Source organism: Thermobia domestica, chromosome 15, assembly GCF_964235325.1.
Source record: "Thermobia domestica chromosome 15, izTheDome1.hap1.1, whole genome shotgun sequence".
Taxonomy (NCBI): Eukaryota; Metazoa; Arthropoda; class Insecta; order Zygentoma; family Lepismatidae; genus Thermobia; species Thermobia domestica.
The window spans coordinates 86,815,825-86,837,014 of record NC_137468.1 but is presented as its reverse complement, the minus strand read 5'-3'; the positions used below and the strand labels follow the sequence as shown (position 1 = coordinate 86,837,014).

The 21,190-nt window shown below is 35.7% G+C and overlaps 2 protein-coding genes across 2 annotated transcripts in view; both read left to right on the top strand.

Annotated features, from left to right (window-relative positions):
- LOC145671870 (uncharacterized) overlaps positions 1-15,314 on the top strand; it is a 72,144-nt gene extending 56,830 nt beyond the window's left edge. The window contains exons 3-4 of the mRNA XM_081741096.1: positions 9,048-9,243; positions 12,347-15,314. Of these exons, the coding sequence (XP_081597222.1) occupies positions 9,048-9,243; positions 12,347-12,945 (795 nt within the window). The 3' untranslated portion in view covers positions 12,946-15,314. The remainder of the gene's footprint in view (positions 1-9,047; positions 9,244-12,346) is intronic.
- Positions 1-21,190, top strand: part of LOC145671122 (facilitated trehalose transporter Tret1-like) — a 478,763-nt gene that overhangs the window by 240,223 nt on the left and 217,350 nt on the right. The window lies entirely within an intron of this gene.

Below are 21,190 nucleotides of genomic sequence, written 5' to 3'. Positions count from 1 at the left end.
CCATTTAGAAATTTTACGTTCGATCATGGCCAAAATATATACAGCTAATTTAGAGTATCTCGTGCTTCTACTCTAAAAATTTCGACTTAAAAGACCGAAAATTGCGGTTTGTAGCGTGCATACCCGCTATTTTGAAAAAAAATAAATTGTCACCATTTTGAAATTTTACGTTGGTATGCCGCCAAAATCTATACAGGAAATTTAGTGTGTCTCGTGCTTGTACTCTGAAAATTTACACTTAAAAGACCGGAAGTGATTCCCTGTAGTATGTGTGGTACAAACAGACGAACGAACAAATCCCAGAAGCTTCAGTGACGTTTGCCAAATATGAACACCAAATATATTAATTTAACAGCGTAAAATAAATGTTTTTTATTGTTGAAGTTCACTTTCGATACCTTGTGCGTTCAATTACGGGAATTTCCCGAGCACTTGTTGCAAGAGGGATCTTTCCAGAAAATTAATTTAAGACCATTAAGAAAGATATAATCCATATTTTATAAAATAAACTAGCTTTTGGCTAGCTGGGGGCTCTGCCCCCAGACCCCCGAGTTTGCTCGGCCTACGGCCTCGCACTTCTTATCTACCGCCCTTTGCATCAACAGTGAATTTCGTGAACTTGCTCTTCATATTTCCTGAATCTGCCCACCCGGGGGGCATCGCCCCCCACACACTGTCTTTGCTCGGCCTACGGCCTCGCGTCTCTTAAACCCGCAATTCTATAATTTCTTTTCCTATTTCAACTATTTAAAAGATAAGATTTTGTATCCCAAGAAAACGCCCATTTAAATAACAAGGGAATGTCTTCATCACCCTTTAGACCCGTAAAAATATTAAAAATATTCACTTTTGGCTATTTTCCTGTCGGTTAGTCCTGGAATGCTATAATCATGCCAAATTTCATCATTCTAATCATGCCGGAAGGGCCTAAACATTTTGGGGTGTAGAAGACGTCCCATATAAATAACATGGAAAAGATTTTTCAGTTCCCCATAAAACCACTCTACGGTTGGAAATTTTTATTTCTGATGTTTCACTTAGGTAACGCTTACGAAAACGTACAAGCATACCGAATTTCAAGATTTTATTCCAATTCTAAGTATGATACCTAAAACATGAGATTATAAGTTTTAAAAAAAGGGCCCATTTAAATAACATGGGGAAATTCTTCATCCATCTTTAGACTCCCTAAAAATTAAAAATATTCACTTTTGGCAATTTTTCTTTCGGTTAGTCCCGGAAAACTACCATCATGCCAAATTTAATCATTGTAGCCCTACAGGAAGTGCTCAATAATTTATGTCAGCTCATGTAGTTTTATATATAGTTAGGATGTTTCAGAATGTCTTAAATGAAATTAAATATCTTCCAGCATAAAATAAATAGTTTTATTGCTGAAGTATTCAGTTCCGATGCTTTGTGCGTTCAATTGGGGAAATTTCCCGAGAACTTCTTTCGGGACGTGTTTTTTTTTTTTCTCCTCCCTCGAAAATGCAGCTCCCTTTACTGTACATCGAAACTTCCACTAGTACGAAAGTTCGAATTCAGCACTTGAAATAGTAAGCGGTACGTAGTTGGGAACTCTGAGCATCGAGTTTCTTAAATTGACGAATTTTTACGCTTTTGTTGGTGTTGATTCTACAGAATGCTTATTTGAAGAGTACCTACAAATAACTGCACTATACTGTTGTTGTTGGAAAACTAAATTTTACTGAAGAATACTTGTGTTACCATCAAAGGTAAGAAATAATACTAATAGTTTTACTAATGCACTACATGTTTATTGGTAGTACCGGCATCTATGGCTTTAAACGCGTCAAACGTATGAGGGACATCGTCCCTCGGCGTCTCCGAGTTGGCGAGCAGACTATTCACGGAAAGTATTTTCTAAAATATAAAATTGCATTTTTTTCCTTCAAATAGGCTATAAGCATAATCCATACATTAATTTGTTACTTAATTATCTCAAGCTAAGGTAAGGTTTTTTTTTTTTTTTTTATTAATTCAGTGTATTCAGAACTTTATAAACGTCTTATGTTGAATGTTGTATACCTTAAAGGGAAAGCATTCAATTCGCCCAAGGAAAGTCCAAAATCTGATAAAAATCACTTTCAATGTGATCACCTTGTTTGTATCAATAATATATTAACAAAAAGCTCAAAAACCCAGGTGGGTTTTAAGGTGGTTTTTTTCAGGTGAGTCCAACCCGAAAAAACCCGGTGAGTTTTTTCGGGCTGGGCCCACTTGGGCAAACCCTGCCTTTTACTGAATACCACCCGTTCTCCAAGTCTTTTTCTTTTTGCCGTCTCATAATTACTGAAAACGTATATTATATTACTGTGAGTAGAGGCATCATTTTGGGAGGGCAAAAAAGGCAAGTATCCCCCCTTGAGCAAGCCAGTAATTAGGAGATGGCCAGGGGCTAAGATACTCTCGTGACCCTCTTGAGGTCCCCAGAAACTTTTAGTTCGTAACCCCTCCAAAAAGTTCTCAGCTACCTGTCTTAGTGTTCTGGCTATGGGTCTTCCCTTGAGTTTGAGAATTGCATATGTTTTAATCAGTTCTATAGTAATATTCTAATAAAAAACATGAAATTCTTATATGACTTGATAATCTTGTCTAGGGTTGCCACTTTTCGAAAGCAAAATGTCGGGATACTTCATGTTTTTTGCATATTTCCAAAGAAAATGTAGGGATACTTCACACAGCTATATATATATATATATATATATATATATATATATATATATATATATATATATATATATATATATATATATATATATATATGATAAAGATAAGTGAGATAATATAAAACCATATAGGCCCTGTAAAAATATACAAGGATGAGTCCGAAAATAGCTTTTCCCCTCTCATTTTCCTCAGGAAAGCGAACAGCAATGGGAGAAACAAGACAGCGGTTGCACGCGCAACACACCCAGACAAGTGGGTATCGTTCGCCCGTGATTTTACAGATGACACCGTCGCAGCGCCTGCTCAAAGCGGAGATGAATCTCTCAGTCTGAGCCTGGTAACTATGGAGAGAAGGTGCGTTTTGACGTCGTGATCAAGGAGGAAGTGCGAGTGTTTTTTTTTTTTTTCTATGAAAAGGCACGTGGCATATCGGGAGCAGAAATCGATAACCGTCTCGTGGAAATCTATGGCATCGCAACTCAGCAACGGCAACGCAAAACCATATTGCAACTCTTGGGTGGGAGTGCCTTGCCCATCCGCCATACAATCATGATCTCGCACCCCGTGACTTTCATCTGTTTCTTTCTTTGAAGAAGACTTTCGGAGGAGGGCGCTTTGGAAGCAATGCTGAAGTCACAGAAGCTGTCCGACGCTTCTTCCATATGCAGAGCCCTGAATTTTTCCTGAAAGGGGGGAAGGGACTAGTATGACAAATATCTCAATGTACGTGGTATTATACGGAAAAATAAAGGTACGTCTGATCTTTAATGTCACATACTATTTTTGGTCTTGCATCCCCACCTCTGTCCACAGTTGTCTGGGGAAACTTATTTTCGGACTCCCCTTCGTACATCTAATTAGAATAGTATATAACCTATGCCTATGTGTTACGCACCTAAATACATGTGAAGTAAAAAATAGAAATAATTAGCTATTCCATACGTAGGCCTATTTTAATATATTTTTTCTTATACAAACGATACCGTTTGCTGTTGTTTTTGGTTCAGTTCCTGCCACTCCCAAGTCTACTGCTGTTCACATTTAAAACGTATATTTCTGGCTACTTGTTGCTGCCTCGAGAAGTTGATCGCCATCAGTTACAAAGTGAGTGTAGACTTTTTGTTGCTAGGCACGTTTGCCTGCCGCTGTTATGAGGTTTATTTCCTCTTATTTTGAAACTTCTGTATAAGAATGTGAAACTGAGTTTCAAAATTAGTAATAATAAGTTGTTAACTTCAATAAATATGGAAGTGGGAACATTTTAAAGTCCCCACAGAGCCACGTTGGAACGCTGAACATTTTCTCCAAAATCGGGACTATCCCGACAAAATCAAGACGAGTGGAAACCCTAATCTTTCTCCCTTCTAACAAAATCTAAAATGATGCTGCTGACTGTGAGGGTCGGAAATATGATTGCCACAAATAAACCACTATTACCAGTAATCACTGTTCTCGACTATTAATGAATATTGGGAATTACATTTCAGATACCAGCACCATTTATACGATAAATCATTTCAAAAAGCCAGTAAATTTTAGCTCGCCCTAAACCACTAGCGTCGCTAGCTTTTTAACCTGGGGTTTCGGATGAGTTAAAATCAAAATCCTCTTCCTGACAAAAGTTATATATACAAAGTAGTATAGTTTCTTTAAATTATTTGACTAAAATTGGGGGACGCGTTCCCCCTGACACCCCCCCTCCCCACTAACGACGTCCGTGCCTAAACCATCCACTTTCAGGCAAATTATCTTTAAATGGGTTCGGACGAGGATTCTCTGTTTGAAATTCTCTTACACTATGCAGAATATCATCCTTCTTACGTGGGAAGCCCTTTCTGCATGCCTGTCATTTATTTGTAATCATTGGAAGGCTCACTTGTAAGGGAGACAGGAGCACGTTTTCTATAGGAGCACGTTTTCCAACTGGCTTTAGTTCTGAAAGGATCTGGTAGATCGCTCCTGCGGGTGGACTGGCTGAAGCTGGCATGCCATCTACGCAAGTTTCAGTTGAGTAGCTGTGTTGACGTAGGCAGGAGATCTTGTGAAATCATTCTTTCGAAAATTAGTAAAGTAGCAGGTCTGCATTAAAACTTAAATGTACTAGTGTTATACGTGCTGCTTTGACATTGCATATACTAAAGATGGTGTTCTTCCTTTACGTAATGATGTGTTTGTTTTGCAAATAATATACACCATTACTCGTCAAGGTTATGTTGAAGTTCAAAAATGGCAATACGGCAGGTTTTCAACACCATACGGGGCACGTATTCCAATATTTTTCCGGTCTCAGACAGTTTCTCTAATTCTAGTAGGACTATAACAAATGCATGTAGGGCCTACTGTGTAAAGAAATCTCCGAAATAACAATGTATGGTACAAAATACGTAGCCCGTGACCAGGCACGCAGCTGAGGGACGTAAAAAAAGCTAATGTTATTCTATGATGACTTTTTTTTTTTTTTTTTTGCAAAAATGACGTCCGAACAACCCCCTCGAAATATCGAAGTGGCTATGGCCCTATCCCTCCCCCCAAAAACAATACTGAATACGTGCTTGCCATTGACTATATAGTCTATTGTGTAAAAAACTTTAATTCGAGTGATGGAAGATGATGAAGATTGTTTATGCATTTATTGCTTTGAACCTTTCTCCAACTCTCAGGCAAAGGGGAAGTGGGTCAGGTACACAAAATGCAACAACTGGGCACACGAAAACTGTACAAAGGGAGATGTATTTTTTGTTCGCGTTCATTGTGATTCAGACAATGATTACTTTTGTTAACTTGTTGATTAGTCCTACCATAATCTCACTTCTCTATACTGTCCAAGCAATAAACAAAAGGTACATTTTCAGTAAAAGCAACGATTTATTACTTGTGTTTTAGCATTGAAGTAGTTGGAACACTTGCCCCTATATAGTTTTAGTAGGTTGGCCAACTTGCCCCGCATACGGGGCACATTTTCCAACGTCACATGATCACACTTAACCATTGGTAGTGAAACTCAATATTCATTTTGTGAAAAAATACCTGTTCCACTTCGTTCATAAAGGTATAAGGAAGAAAATGATATCCTGTTTACCTCTAAATAGGTTTCAGATAAAATACCACACATGCAATTAAAAAAGTTGACAAATGTGCCCCGGTCTCCCCTACTTGCTACCAAACTTTTGTTTCTCATTTTAAACAATCATTAATGTATCAATAATTTTTAATAAAAAAAATAAGTCAAATTATAGTCCGCGTCACCCGAATTGGCGTGTGGCAACAGCCTATAAGCTCGCAGTGCGCTGTTACTAAACCTTCATGGAGGATTCTCATCATTCATACTTGATTTTGTTCGTATTTGTGGACAATTATGAATAATTAATTCATCCCTGAATGTTTAGTAACAGCGCGCTGCGAGCTTATTGGCTGATGCCACACGCCAATTCGGGTGAAGAGGACTATAACATACTATTCACATTTTTCAATAGTTCCAAGAAATATTTCTTTAAAAAATCTGAATAATTTATCAAATTGAAAGGTTACACAAATATTTGAAAATAGGCCTAACTTTTGAGTAGAAGAAATTATCAAAGTATTTACAACAATTCTAAAATTCAACTTTTATTAAATATAAATTGTCTGTAATATAAACCATATTAATTAAAAAGTAACTAATGATTCCAATTAGTTGCTTGAGAAGAGTACTATGAAAGACTGAATCCTAATATTAATATATTCAAATATTAATGCAATTTTCTGTATTATCTATTTTTGTACGTGAATACATATATTAGTAGACCTAAGTAGAAACATAAGTATTAATTCAGGCATCAAATGTGTTTACCGATCAATAGTTTCTAGTTCTTGAAGAACCAAAGGCGTTCTTGTAATCAGGGTTCTTTATCTTAAATTGTAGCGTTGCTCTTAGAATTCCATGTTTCTTTGCTATGGATCTCCGAGATGCTATTGTTTCATGTAACTCACTGGGAGCCTTCTCTATAATGTCCTTATAGTAAGAAATATTATCAGGTTTTGGCATTCTTGCGATTATGACTGCAAAGCCTGAAACATAAAATCGAGAAATCAGAACTGTACATAGTGATTGGCCACTTGATAAATTTAGTTATTGGCTACCATGTCAACAACTGGTTAATACACTCAGATTAATGCGAGAAAATGATATGTTTCATAAAGTACATTATAAAGGCTAGGAATTTATTTAAATTGCCATTTACTAACCGAACAAATGCCTAGTAATTGGCGTACCTGGTAAATGAAGAGTAATCAGTTTAGCCTCTCCCTCAAAAAAAGAAACAAAATAAAAAAATAGATACCAAAAATTCATACACTGCTTCAAAGCTTAAGAAATCATTATCATCAATTACCACAACAGAAACAACTTTAAATCCTGAAAGCGATCAATTGTTCTAATGTTAGAAGAATCCTTAAGAATTTCGTAAGACTTACATAGAATTTCAGATTGATCTGCACATGTCTTCACTTCCGAAAATCCAGCATTACAAAGGCGGCAATCTTGCGGAAGAACAACGATTTATAAACAAAGAAAAGACAATCACCGTTCGCTTCAGCAACACAATTACGAGAAATTTCGAAGCACTTATTAGGGTACTTTTAAACGCAATTTGGCCAATCACTATTTGGGCCAATGACTGTGTACTTTACCCTAATATACGGTAACCTATGTTTCATTGGATAAAGGAGACGACAGCAAGAGCGGGGAAAGAAACATAGCGAAATAATTATTGTTAATGTGTAAAATAGTTAATAATACTGAAGAATTTCCAGAAAGCTCATGGATACGATTATTATCTTAAGTTTGTGTATGTTACTCATTATATAATTTAGATTATTTTTAATTGTGGAAATGTTTTCTTCTGGGTGAAGTTCCTTCCCAACCCCATAAATACATTCCACGACGAACTTGCATAGAATTTTTTTTTTTTTTTTAAGTAGAAAGTAGCATTATACAGGGTGTTCCAAAAGTCCCTTACCACTGTTTTAAAATCCGTACGGATGTATTTACATTGAACTTAATTTATCAAATACATAATAGGGCTAGTGGCAAACATTTTGGACGATGATTCGCAGACGGCCGCCATCTTAAATTTCATTTTTTTAAAATTTCAAACGGGTTTATTGTAGGGTTAGCAGATTTAGAAAATAAAAATAGGACACTTAAGCAAACTGACTTAATTTGGCAATTCATCTAGGTATAGTCATTATTCATGCCAGTGAGGGAAGAAATTAATAAATTTTAAAATAACCAGATTTTTTATTTACTTAATCTTATATTAATTTTAATTACCTTTTTTTAACATTTTAATAAGATCCAGGATTAGAAGCATTAACTCTTTCTTTTCTATTTTATTTATTTACTATTTTTCGCTGGAGGCACTCGATCGAAAAAGTGTAAAACGCTTTTTCAGGCCAGCCACCCTGAATGGGATTTTCTCATTCACACCAGATAAATGCCGGGGTGGTACCTAACTTATATGTCCCAGACCGCTTCCTTCCTTCCTTCCCTTTCAACGGATAGTGTGCTCGCCGAGCGACGTCATCCCTCAAACGTGACGGGCTAAATGGCCATAGATGCCGAAAGCCCAGAAATCTAAATCCTAAATCCTTTACTTTTTTGGGGGGGGGGAGGGTAATGACTGAGCTTCTTGTAGAAGAGTTGTTCTTGTTTTCAAAACACAGTGGAAGTACATACAAGCAGGGGTAAAGTAAGGGGATTTCGGTAGACGGCGTTCCCCCACTTCCAGAAAATATCTATGGTATCCCTTCACTTCCTAAAAATTACGATGGGCAAAGATAGTTACGGGGGACGGCGTGACGTCATACATACCCCTACCTTTTCAGATCCAATTTTATCCCTACATGCAAGAAATTGCTAAAGTCCGTGTCACCCGAATTGGCGTGTGGCATCAGCCAATAAGTTCGCACTGCGCTGTTACTAAACCTTCAGGGAGGAATCTGATTATTCATAATTGTCTACAAATACGAACAAAATCAATTAGGAATGATTAGATTTCTCCCTGACGGTTTAGTAACAGCGCAGTGCGAACTTATTGGCTGATGCCACACGCCAATTCGGGTGACGCGGACTATAGTATAATACCTAACTACGAATCAAAATGATCCTAATTCTTCCATTTAAAAAAACAAAAAAAGAACATTTGAATTGTATTTGTATTTTTCTCGGGACGCCAGTTGGCCTTCTGAATAAAGTGAATTTACTACATAATTAATGTTTAATTTAATTTAGTTAAGTGCGATCTAATTAAATTCTAATTATATTGTAATGAGCTGCAATTACTATCTACATCTTTTCATGTTTCTGGACTTAGCTGGAACACCTTCGAAGACTACAGAGAGACAGATCTGAAGAATCGAGGTACTGCATGTCCCAGGAACTGCAACGCTTAGAATCTACTGTTCGCGATTTGGACAAGGATTTGGACATGGTTGCCAGAACCATGCAACAAAGCCGAGATCACTTAAATGCTCAAAAATCTATGGAATTCCAAAAGCTTTCTAAACAAGGTAAGAAAGAAAGAAAAGTACATTTCTTATCAAAATAATAACAATTCTATCTTATCTTTTTAGACTATTAAATCCATAAACGGATTTATGCTTTGTCCTCATTTGTTATCGTACATGAACATTTACTTTTTTGTCTTTCTTCTCAGACGAACTTGAAAACTTGCATGTTTGAGATTCATCTTTAATTGTTTGGTATCACTGTCATTTAACTTATGAGAATATCAAATCAGCACTTCTCACACATATATTTCTTACTAACTAGGTTTTATTTTATTGGCCTTCATGACAAAATCTTTTAACATTATTAATCACAGAAACGTGGTACCAGTGACACACGAGTTGTCTCTCTCTCTTGCATTTTCTAGTGAATTGTTCTTTCTGAATGTTAACATAATTGTGTCATCATAATAAAGTACTTCCTTTCGAACTAAAAAAAAAAAAAAAAAAAAATGCAAACAGAATATATGAGTGAATGTAGTGTTCGTACATTGAGGGAATTTTCACTTAGGGAAATATAACAAAATTTAGCAAACAGGAAAAAAAGAGGCCGCGGTGACTCATTGGTACAGCGTTCACCTCTGGTGCATGGGATCCTGGATTCGATCCGAGCTCGCGCCAAGTGAGCTTTGTGATGGACAAGGGTTTTCTCGGGTTCTGCCGTTTCCTCCCACTTTCTTCTTTCCACCAATTCATTCATTTCTCATCATCACCGTCTCCTTTAGTCTAGCCGCCATAACCGTGACATGTAAAACTTAAAGATTTCATTTAATTATAAATAGGGAAAAATGGCATTTTTGGGGCAAACAATGCTGAAATCCAAGAAAAATAGTTGCATTGAGTTACACACCGACCCTTTTTCTATCTTATTTTCTACTGAGAAGAATCGATAAGTTTCAATTCTCTTCGATTCCGTGTAGGAAGTCATTATTTTTTCAGATCTTCCCTTGTTATTATATGACTCATCATCCCTGGGCCCCAAAAAATGTGCGCCCTCCTTATTTATTCGTTTTGATTTATCTGTAAGCGAAAGCAACACAAAGTGGCGAAACATTAACTATAGCTAATAAAAAATATCCCCTGCCTCTTTTAGCGCCAGTAGTATTGTGTCGTAACGAAAATCTCAGTTGCGCTGTGGTAGAGTACCAACATTTTTTTAAAGTATAGATTTCCCTTAAATTTGTCTCTCGTAAACAGTCTCTTTTATCCGATGTCCTCTTTTATACCATTCTTCAATCTCTATTTCTTTTTTAATATGGGGCCTGTGGGCCTGGTCTTCTCTGCCCTTGCCTAAGTATGGGCATACAGGTATGCTATATCAGCTCATACCATCCCAGTCGATCACTGTCTATTAAATCAGATTTTGATAATACTACCTGTAGTTAATTACAGTGTGAGATGACCATCCTTCCAAGTGCTAGGGTGAAATCTTCCCCAAGTTTATCAATCTTTTCCCAAAAGATGTAGTGAAGGATAGCGGCTCCTTCCCAAAAAGAAGTAATGAGTATCAACAATGATTTGCATGTTAAATACATAGGAGGCTACTTCACTTGGTGGTCTTTCTTTTTAAACACAATCAGTCTATATCCGCTGAACACTCCCCGCCACAATTTTGACCACTGTCCGTTCAATCAAAGGAGAACGCATTTTTTTTCTATGACAATTATTTTAAAATGATATTCATGAAACGTTATTGAAAGCATAATTAAAGTTTATTTGTGCCACTTTCAGTGAAAGATTGTTCTCCCGCCTCTACCCAAAGAATAGAAGTGCAAGCTGCGCTCTAAAATCGGTCTATGGGCACCCCCGTTATAATTAAATGATAAATAGATTACAACAGTGGTTTCTTAATTACTTTTACAGACCCCTTTTTATTTTTAAGGCAAGGTACACTCATGTCCAAAATGATTGTCGCATATCTATAACTGGCTTGTTGTGCAAAATATAATTGGATAATGATATCGCAGTGTGCTTTTGATACTGTTACTATGTGTATAATCGAGAAATGTATATTTGTGGTAATTTTCATAGCAAAAAATATATATATATATATAAATACAAAAATTAGAATGAGCACATCAAAATGTTGCTAAATAGACAAGAAAAGTTTTTTTTCGTTACATTGTTCTTATTTACAGCTCTTTTGACATGAAATTTGCCACATACATGTCTCTGCCGATTATACACATAGAAACATTATAAGAAATACCGGGCGAAATCGTTATCAAATTATATTCCTACAACAACATATATATATATATATATATATATATATATATATATATATATATATATATATATATATATATATATATATATATAGACATGCGACAATCATTTTGGACATGACTGTAACCCACAACTTTAAATATTGGTATCTGCGTAGTAATAGAAGTAGCAATATTGAGAAAAATTAAATTACAAACCTTTATTTATCTTACAAACATACAACATGCAGTGCATATATCGTCGGTGAAAGCGGGATAAGGCGTAACTTGAAAACGTGATTTTGAAATGAAATTAAATGAAGTTTTACGTTCCACGCTTGTGACGGCTAGGCTAAAGGAGACAGTGATGATTTGAAATGAATGAAATGTTGGAATGAAGAAATTGGGACGAAACGGAAGAACATCGAAGAAACCCACGCACACGGTATTTGTCCTCCACAAACCTCACTTGGTAAAACGTGATTTCGAGTTACGATCACCATCGATTCTTACTTAACCTGCTCTATCAACTATAAATAGTTTCATACCGGAATTCCTTATAGTAAAAGAGATTTAAACGTTCTGAAAATGACGTATCTTGAAATGTGTAGCCCAGTACAACGTTGAAGGAGACATTTTAAATAGCTCTTCAGTAAAATAATAAGCATCATGTTACGCCACTTCGCCCCTTCACCGACAATATACAAGTCGATCATGGCGTTATTTATATATTTTATAAATTATGAGATGTAGGTATAAATAATACTAAAGATCACCCAAATTGTTCCACGGACCACTAGAGATCTGCAGACCACCCATTGAGAAAGACTGGATTATAATGTTATTGTAATTTATTGATTTAAGAAAAATCATTGTTGTTTTTATTTATTTATTTTCAGGTGAGATGAATGGCAAGAAAAGACATTCTTCTTTGGAAATGCACATAGTGTCTTCACCGAGGAGAGAGCGTCATCTGCCTTCATCCTCCTCAGATCCAAATATCACGGAAACTTGTGTGAGCCAATCAAAGAATGAAGTGTGGTCTGTTGGAAAAGGCAGGAAAAAGTCCTCCACAAAGACAAAAATATCAGATTTTTTCGCATCGCTTGGCCAACGCCATAACCGTAGTAGATCTAATGATTGGTTGAGCAAGTCGCCACCAGATGGATTGGAAGAATATTGTACTGTGGCGGTCTCTGCTAGGGAAAGACCGAAGTTGTTACCAAGTGTTACGCGAGTGCAAAGCATGTCGATTCCCAATCATAATAGATCTAAATCATTAGATTACTTGCACAACAATCAAAACGGTAGTAGTCAAAACGGGAAGCCGTCAGTTGTAAGAACTAATGGTGATTATCGTCCTATTAGAACAGAAATTAGCCAGGAGACATTGGACATCATTGATGAATTCGAAGCTTACATTGTTTCATATTTGGCACAGAATAAAACGACTCTTAATTCCCATGTGCCACGATATAGGGAAATGCTAATTGAATAGCAAATGATACTTCAAAAAAAGATGGACCATGTTCATTTCTCACCATCTATCAATAAATACTAATTTAGTTCAGTATAACCTTGCAAATGAAGAACTTACTTTTTCAAAAAAAGTAAAGAAATAAATCAAACATATGTCCATTCCTATAAATTTTGTGGTAAAATAAAGACCGTGGAATATTTTCTATTTTCAGTGTTTATAACATTATTAATACAGTGAAACCTCTGACATGATGGACGCTGTTCTTAACGGAAAACTAGTTGGTTAAAAAGAAAGTTAAAATCAGCATGATTCTGCAATTTTTTTGTAATAAAAGTTATAAGATGCTTATTCGACATGAAAACGGAATCTCTTTCGTTACTCTGTAAAATGTCCTTGCGACTTTATTATTATTATTATTATTATTATTATTATTATTATTATTATTATTATTATTATTATTATTATTATTATTATTAACCCTTGCAGAACGAAGAGATGAATATAAAGTGTCCACACCTTTGAAATTTGAGATTCTTATCATGATGATGTGTAATGCTCCACTGTGTTTTTTATTTTGTATCAGTAAGTTTCTAATAATATTTGTTACCGTGGAGTGAATAATAAGAGCTCAAACGTGACGATAATTTAGATTGATTTGAACCATGGGCGGAGCTATGGGGAGAGCATGGGGGCATTGCCGCCCAACTTTTTGACAAAAAATAGAAGTGCCACCTATGATCCGACTAACCAAAAGGTCTGGCTCCCCCCAGCAGACAATTCCTATGTCCGCCCATGATTTGCACAGAGTGGACTTGGGAGAAAGCAGCAACTGTACGTGTGATGATGCTATCTGTATCGCCACGTATTGCTTCTTTTCATGTAATATAACTATATCATGACGTGTGTGCGATAATTAGAATAACAACATTCCGATTATTTATTTATAGTATTGTGTGGAATAGACTAATATCAATGTTTAAGTTTTCATCAACGCAAATCAGTTATAGCATCGTGGAATTCCGTTAAATACAAGTTTCACTGTATAAGGAAGTTCCAACATTCCTAAATAATGGTTTTAGTTTCAGAAGAGCATGATTTTCACGGCTGTGGGATGGGCATGTAAAAGTATAATCTTATTACGTAATAACGAATTCTAATGAATGTAAAATAATCATACTAGCGTTTTTCTTTTTTTTAAAATGTTTGTGATGTTTTGCATGTGATACTTTTTTTAATTACTAAATTACTATGTTAATATAAAGAGTTACTAAAAGAATTGTAATATACTGTAGCTCACCTTTGATGAAGCAGAAAGTGAAAGTACAGTAAAAACGATCTTCTACTGTAAACAACAGTTGGTTATTAACTGCTTGATGGTTATTAACTACCAACGGCCTAACTACATTAGAATACCGCTTTTAGCGGGATATACGAAATCAAGCAGTGCAACGCGTTTTTATGGCTCAAGCGTACGCTTGGAATACGCTGACCATGTACAGGTATTTAAATTTGGATGGCTAATCATAATGCGAAAGCAATAAAAACGCGCAGGATACGTCGGTTCCAGCGTATTTGGGGCGTTTCAGAACAACAGGCCGCCTGGTGTTTCGGAATCAGTAAAAAATGTCTAATGGAAGGGGGGAAAAAAAGAAAGATATGTTACCAGGCAAAGGGATTTTAACACGAAATAGCTGCTTGGAAGATGCTTGGTGCAAAGTATTGGAACTGTGTTATTATAAAATAAAATATGTGTGTGTATAACAAAAGAAAATTTTAATAAAATAAAGGAAATTATGAAAAATTAGCTAATCACAGAAAAATTAGCTAACCACAGCCAATAGGCTTATTTCTTCTGATTCGCATGAATGAGACTAAGGATGTGGTAGTAAGACCTGGAAACTCTCACTGGCTCACATTATGATTTATAACTCTGGCGAAAGTAAAATTACGGAGTAGCCATCTAGGTCGCGTTCGTTGCGGGGGGTAACGCATAGGAAGTGCATCCTGGTATAGCCATACACTAACATGATGCTTACATTTCGGCATCCATCCAGCGCTGTGAGAACAATTGGGAGCTACTTGAAACAAAGAAATAGCGACCTCTGGGTCCAGAAAGCCAGTAATAATGACGAGGGGAACCGCTGTGCTGAGTAGATCTACACATAATCTCAAAGCCATAAATGACATAAGCCGGCTAATAAGCCCTGGCTCCTGCGAATTGTTGCACCAGGACTACTAAACAAATGGTTTCGTACGTAATTGACTCATAAAAACCTAAAACTTAAAATGATTAATGCCATATATAAAGATAAATTATGAACATTATGGCTCTAAATAAATAAATGATAATAATTGCCCTTCTTCTCGTTGCCGGTATAAACTGCTTAAAAATGGAGCAAAATAATAATAATAATAATAATAATAATAATAATAATAATAATAATAATTATTATTATTATTATTATTATTATTATTATTATTATTATTATTATTATTATTATTATTATTATTATTATTATTATTATTATTATTATTAAGTATTCTACCTCTTGGCAGGTCCTGAGACTATTTTTTTAAGGTGTGGATCTGAAAATGTTTCTTTCACGTATCTCGATCTTCAGTTTCCTCTTTTTAACTCCCAATATTTTCTTCTATTCTTCAAATCATCGATCAGTCAGTTGTCTTCTTCTTCTTTCTAATCCTCACTTTTCTTCCATCTTTCCTTCTATATGGCGATGTGAAGAAGACAATTTCTTCGCAAGATGTGTCCAACCCAATTGGTCTGCCTACGAAAGGTGCTGCCTAAAAGCATCCTCTTCTCTCCTATCAGTTTTAAAACATCTTCGTTTGTTGCTCTCTCTCTTTCCAGTTTATCTTCTCCATCTTCCTCTAACGCCGCATTTCGAAGCTCTCTAAATATTTCTTCTCTAACTTCCGTAATGTCCAAATCTTTGATCCATACAATCCAATACTCTTGACCAACTTGTTTTTAATTAACTCTATGCCATACTCGAATTATTATGCTAGATTTCGTCATAGGTGGGCTACAGTATATAAGTTATATGTCTGTATAATGCTGTGTATTTTAATTTATGTGAAGCTACTAGTCTTGTTTCTCAGTCCGTTTGTTGCTTACGTTTGTACATATGAGTCATATTTGTAATTAATATTATTGATAATAAAGTACTTTATCTATTTGTTGTTTTACTACGATGAATTTTTCATATTTGCAAATTTTGAACATTTCAATTTTTACTGAATGTATAGTATAGCTAATTGTGAATTCTTTATATGTGTTGGAGGGAAAGTCCTCATAGCGCAGCGTCTACAAAATGGGCTCAAAAATGTCTACGGTTTTCCTGTTTGTTTTATGGTTAATGTTCCCTTTCAGTATCATGGCTGTATGAGACATAAAATTCAAACCAAATTTACCACGGGAAACGAAGCCGGGTTTCCTACGGCGATAATTGCACGAATGTTACCTATTACATGTAATGTAGCCCTCATCCAATGTGAGAACCGTCTTCCATTTTGACCATACCAACTGTACTTCGTACCAAATTTCACAAAATTAAATCCCCACGTAAAGCGGGTTTGCATATCCAGGCTCCTAACTATGAAAATATTTACGCTCACTCCAATCTCAATCATTTCATGAATTCAACCTGTTTTACGTATCTTATTAGGACATAATATCGATTGTTATTTATTCTAAAAACACTTTTATACATTGCAAGAGCTGCAATGTCCAAATATTTACTGAGACAACTCATAGTCGTATCGGAATCGGAATAAACAAAAGCGAGTATGGAACAGTAAACTGCTTTCACGAAAGGCAAAAGAAGATGTGCAAAGGCATACAAAACGGTCGAGTGGTTTGGGTCGATACACTATCAATCACATGTTTGTGTGTTCAAACCCGGGAGCAAGTTGTTTCTTTTTTAAGTGTCTTCCTATTTTCATCCGGAGGCTGAAAATATTTCTTTGAGTAACTCATTGAAAACTTCTTTTGTTTCAAATTTGATTAGAACGGAACGTTATATGAATTGCGAATCTTAAATCCATAGCTAAAAAAATGAAGTATACTCACTACTCCATTATCCTCTGATTTGTAACGAAAAACTATTTATAAACAGTGGTGACTTCAGAAAATTATCCTCGGGGACAATTTCAATATTCGGGTGGAGGGCAAACATTGGTAGTCCACATTGAGCACGATCGAATATATGGTCCTGAAGGCGGAAATTTCTTAGCTCGAGAGGGGTCTCAAATTCTCCCTCAGATCACGTCCTCAAAGCATCATTACTTAAAAGCTTTTCGTAACAAATATAATATTACACTTGTTTCTCGTTCTACATTTAGAATTGGTAAAATCATAACTTATAGAGGATTATAATAAAAGCATAAAAATTACAATACCAATCATGTATAAATTATCCTGTAAGTTACCAACTTTGGGTCAGATTAAAACTCAAATATTTGTTTTCGGATTGCACTTAGAAGTAAGTCCTCCCTATATAATCCTGATTGGAAAGCCATGTATAACTCTAATTAATTAATCAATATTTATACAAATATTGTTTTGTTTTACTATTTTTACTATTCAATATTATATACACTTCATTTCCAAAATCAAAATCTCGAAAATGTATATTGTACGAGTGCAGATTCGCAAATAAATGATTATTTATCATATATTCGAAATTCTATTTAATCGAATCCGACAAGAACACAGACAGAAACATCGAGAACAGGTGAAAAAAAAGAGAGAAAAATTGGCGGGGACTCGAACTTAGTTCGAATGGTGCTTTATAAGCCGAAAGCCTTAGACCACTCGGCTATGGTAACAACTAGTGATTGTAGCAAAGGCTTCGAGTAGTAGTTCTTATTACAGAATAACATTTTCTATTGCCTAAAATTTAAACCTAATTTACTTTGATATAATATATCTATTAATTTGTTTCATGAACACGTTTTCGTTACTTTGATGAATGATGTATGTTGTTGATATAGATTCTATTACACGTTCTTTCGTAAATATTATAGAAGTATCAGGGTTATTTATGATCTTTTATGGAAATTGACTGGCGCATGCGCAGTACACAGACAGTTCAGTTTGAAGGCGAAAAGGAAACGCTAACACACTGTTAGAATGTTTCATCGATGTGAAGTATAAAGAACATCTAAAATGTATTTTACGCTTGAAATTGCGTAAAGAATCACCAAGTTAGTGTTTGTCCAAGTTCTCACTGATGAACTGGACTCATGAAAATTAATTAATATTGTCATTACTGCAGAATATGAAGAATAAAGAACGTAAATTACACCACATTGTTCTCGAATTCGAACCTAGCTAAGGAAGGGACAATAAACAAAATGTGATTTATTCATTCGAATTCAGATAATTCAGTGAAACTAGAAATTACACAATAAAAAGGAAAAACATCGTTACAAAGACAATAATACTTTTACCCGAGATGTGAAATGAAGTTATTAATTAACTGAAATGAAAGTAATATTGGGCATGATATAGAGTAAGAAAAAAGTAAATGTATTCTTAGAAACGTTCAAAGTAAATTCACAAATACTTTTTCAAGATATGCTACTATTCCTTAACGTTTTAACGAACTAATAAGTAAACAAGAAAAGGAAAAGAATGAAGAACGAAAGTATTGCTCTTGAAAAAATATAATAAATAAATGAAACTTAAATAAATGTTTACACAAAAAATAACACACTAGTACTTCGTGTAATCACCTCCAGAGTCAATAACTTCTTGAAGTCTGGAGGGAATACTAGATACAAGTCTCGAGCAATATGACGGTGTGTCACGAAAATGTTGCCCACAGTTCCATAACATGATTTTGAAGAAACGTTTGGTCTCTGTCTTCACGTCTCTCTTCCCATTCTTGCACCATGTAGGCCCACAGATGTTCAATTGGGTTCAAATCTGGGGATAGAGGTGGCCACTCAATACAAATTAACTCTGGATGTTCACTTAGCCACTCTCGTGTTTGCCGGGAAGTGTGAACAGCGCTGTTGTCATGCATAAACATGTATTCTTCCTGTTCGGGGAAGTTTCTTTCTAAGGACGGTAACAACGTATTTTCGAGGATATTAATGTAAACACTGCTGTTCATTCTCTCAGGCACAGCAAGTAAATCTCCAGGACCAGCAGCCGTCATGTATCCCCAAAAGTGTGCTGATATTCGCCCTGAACAAGAAGTTCTGATAATATTTTGTTCAGCATACCTGGTTCCGCGCGGTCTATACAATATAACTCTGCCTTGTTGGTTAGACTTGAAAACCTTCTCGTCGGTCCAGATGACTAAGTCCCAATATGACTGAGGTTGGGTTATGTTATTCTGTGCCTATTCCATTCGTTTGGCCTTGTGAGTTTCAGTCAGGAGAGTCTTCCTAGCGGGTCTTGAACAGTGTAGACCAGCCCCCAATAATCTTCTTATTATTGTTTCGTGAGAACAATTATATTCTCTGGCTTTGTCCAAGAGGATTGACGTGTGGCGTAGAGGTCTGTTGATTACTTCTGTAACTAAAGCTTGATCTTGAGCTGCAGTTGTCACTTTTGGCCTTCCACTTCTTGACCGAGACCTGAACCATTCACCACCTTCTTCATGTCGCTGAACCCATTTTTTTATCGTTTTCTTGTCACATCCCAGATCTCTAGCAATCTGAGGCACAGTTTGTCCCATTTTTGCTCGGCCTATGATTTCTCCTCTCAGAGCAACACACAGTTCTCCACAACCTTTAGAGCGAGGCATTTGCAGAACCTGTTAGAAATTTGCGTTCTGGCGTGTATGACAAATGTCGGTAAAGTGCATCTTTCTGTTTCTACTGCGCATGCACCAGTCAATTTTCATGAAAGATCATAAATAATCCTGACAATTGTTGTAATATTTATGAACGAATACGTAATAGAACCTATATTAACAACATCATTCGTCAAAGTAAAGAATACAGTAAACATAAAACAATTTCAACAGACTATTACATCAGACCAAAATAGGCTTAAACATCAGAGAATACAAAATAAATTTCATACTGTAACAAAAGATTGAACATGAAACACGCTTACTATATTTTCAACTTGTCACATTAGCCGAGTGGACTAAGGTATTCGGCTAGAGATTCTGAGGCACCATTCAAGAGTAGTTCGAAACCCACCCCAGTACAATTTGGTTTTACCTCTTCTTGACGTTTCTGTTTGTGATCCTGCCGGATTCTATTAGATATAAGTTCGTAATACGCTAAAATATACGTAATATTTGAAATTCTAAACCTCCCATTTTTACATTTTTCAAGCTCACTTGAGAAGAAAGAGGGAAAATGAAAGTACAAAGATTTACAATAGACTACTTAGCATTTACTGTCATTGTAATTGTGGATATTTTATTTATGAAAATGTATAATGAACTAAAAATATATTTAGTAGGTCACATGTCTCCATTTTTCGATTCTAACTTGAAAGTTACAGTTTAGGCGGTGACATATCAAAGACCCAGGGAATTGACGGGGTTCTAACCACTCCCATTGAAACTTTTGTATTCTATTGAAATAAATGTTTTTCAGTTTATAATCTTGGAAAAGCAACAATCTCTGTGTGTGGAGGACAGGTTTATTTATACTACGATTTATCACTTCCAAATGTGTAGTAGATGTGACTGGATATTGTGCATATTCATTCAAGAAATATAACACAACGAAGGGACTTCGTAAACCCTTTACGCCACCACAGGAGGAGAAAGTGCGTCCCGCCGTCCCTCGGTTGGGAACTACTGCTTGCGAGGGAAACATTCTCACAGCGTGTTAGCGTTTCCTTCCTCGCCTTCCAATTGAACTGTCTGTGCACTGCGCATGCACCAGTCAATTTCCATAAAAGATCATAAATAACCCTGATACTTCTATAATATTTACGAAAGAACGTATAATAGAATCTATATCAACAACATACATCATTCATCAAAGTAACGAAAACGTGTTCATGAAACAAATTAATAGATATATTATATCAAAGTAAATTAGGTTTAAATTTTAGGCAATAGAAAATGTTATTCTGTAATAAGAACTACTACTCGAAGCCTTTGCTACAATCACTAGTTGTTACCATAGCCGAGTGGTCTAAGGCTTTCGGCTTATAAAGCACCATTCGAACTAAGTTCTAAATGTAGAACGAGAAACAAGTGTAATATTATATTTGTTACGAAAAGCTTTTAAGCAATGATGCTTTGAGGACGTGATCTGAGGG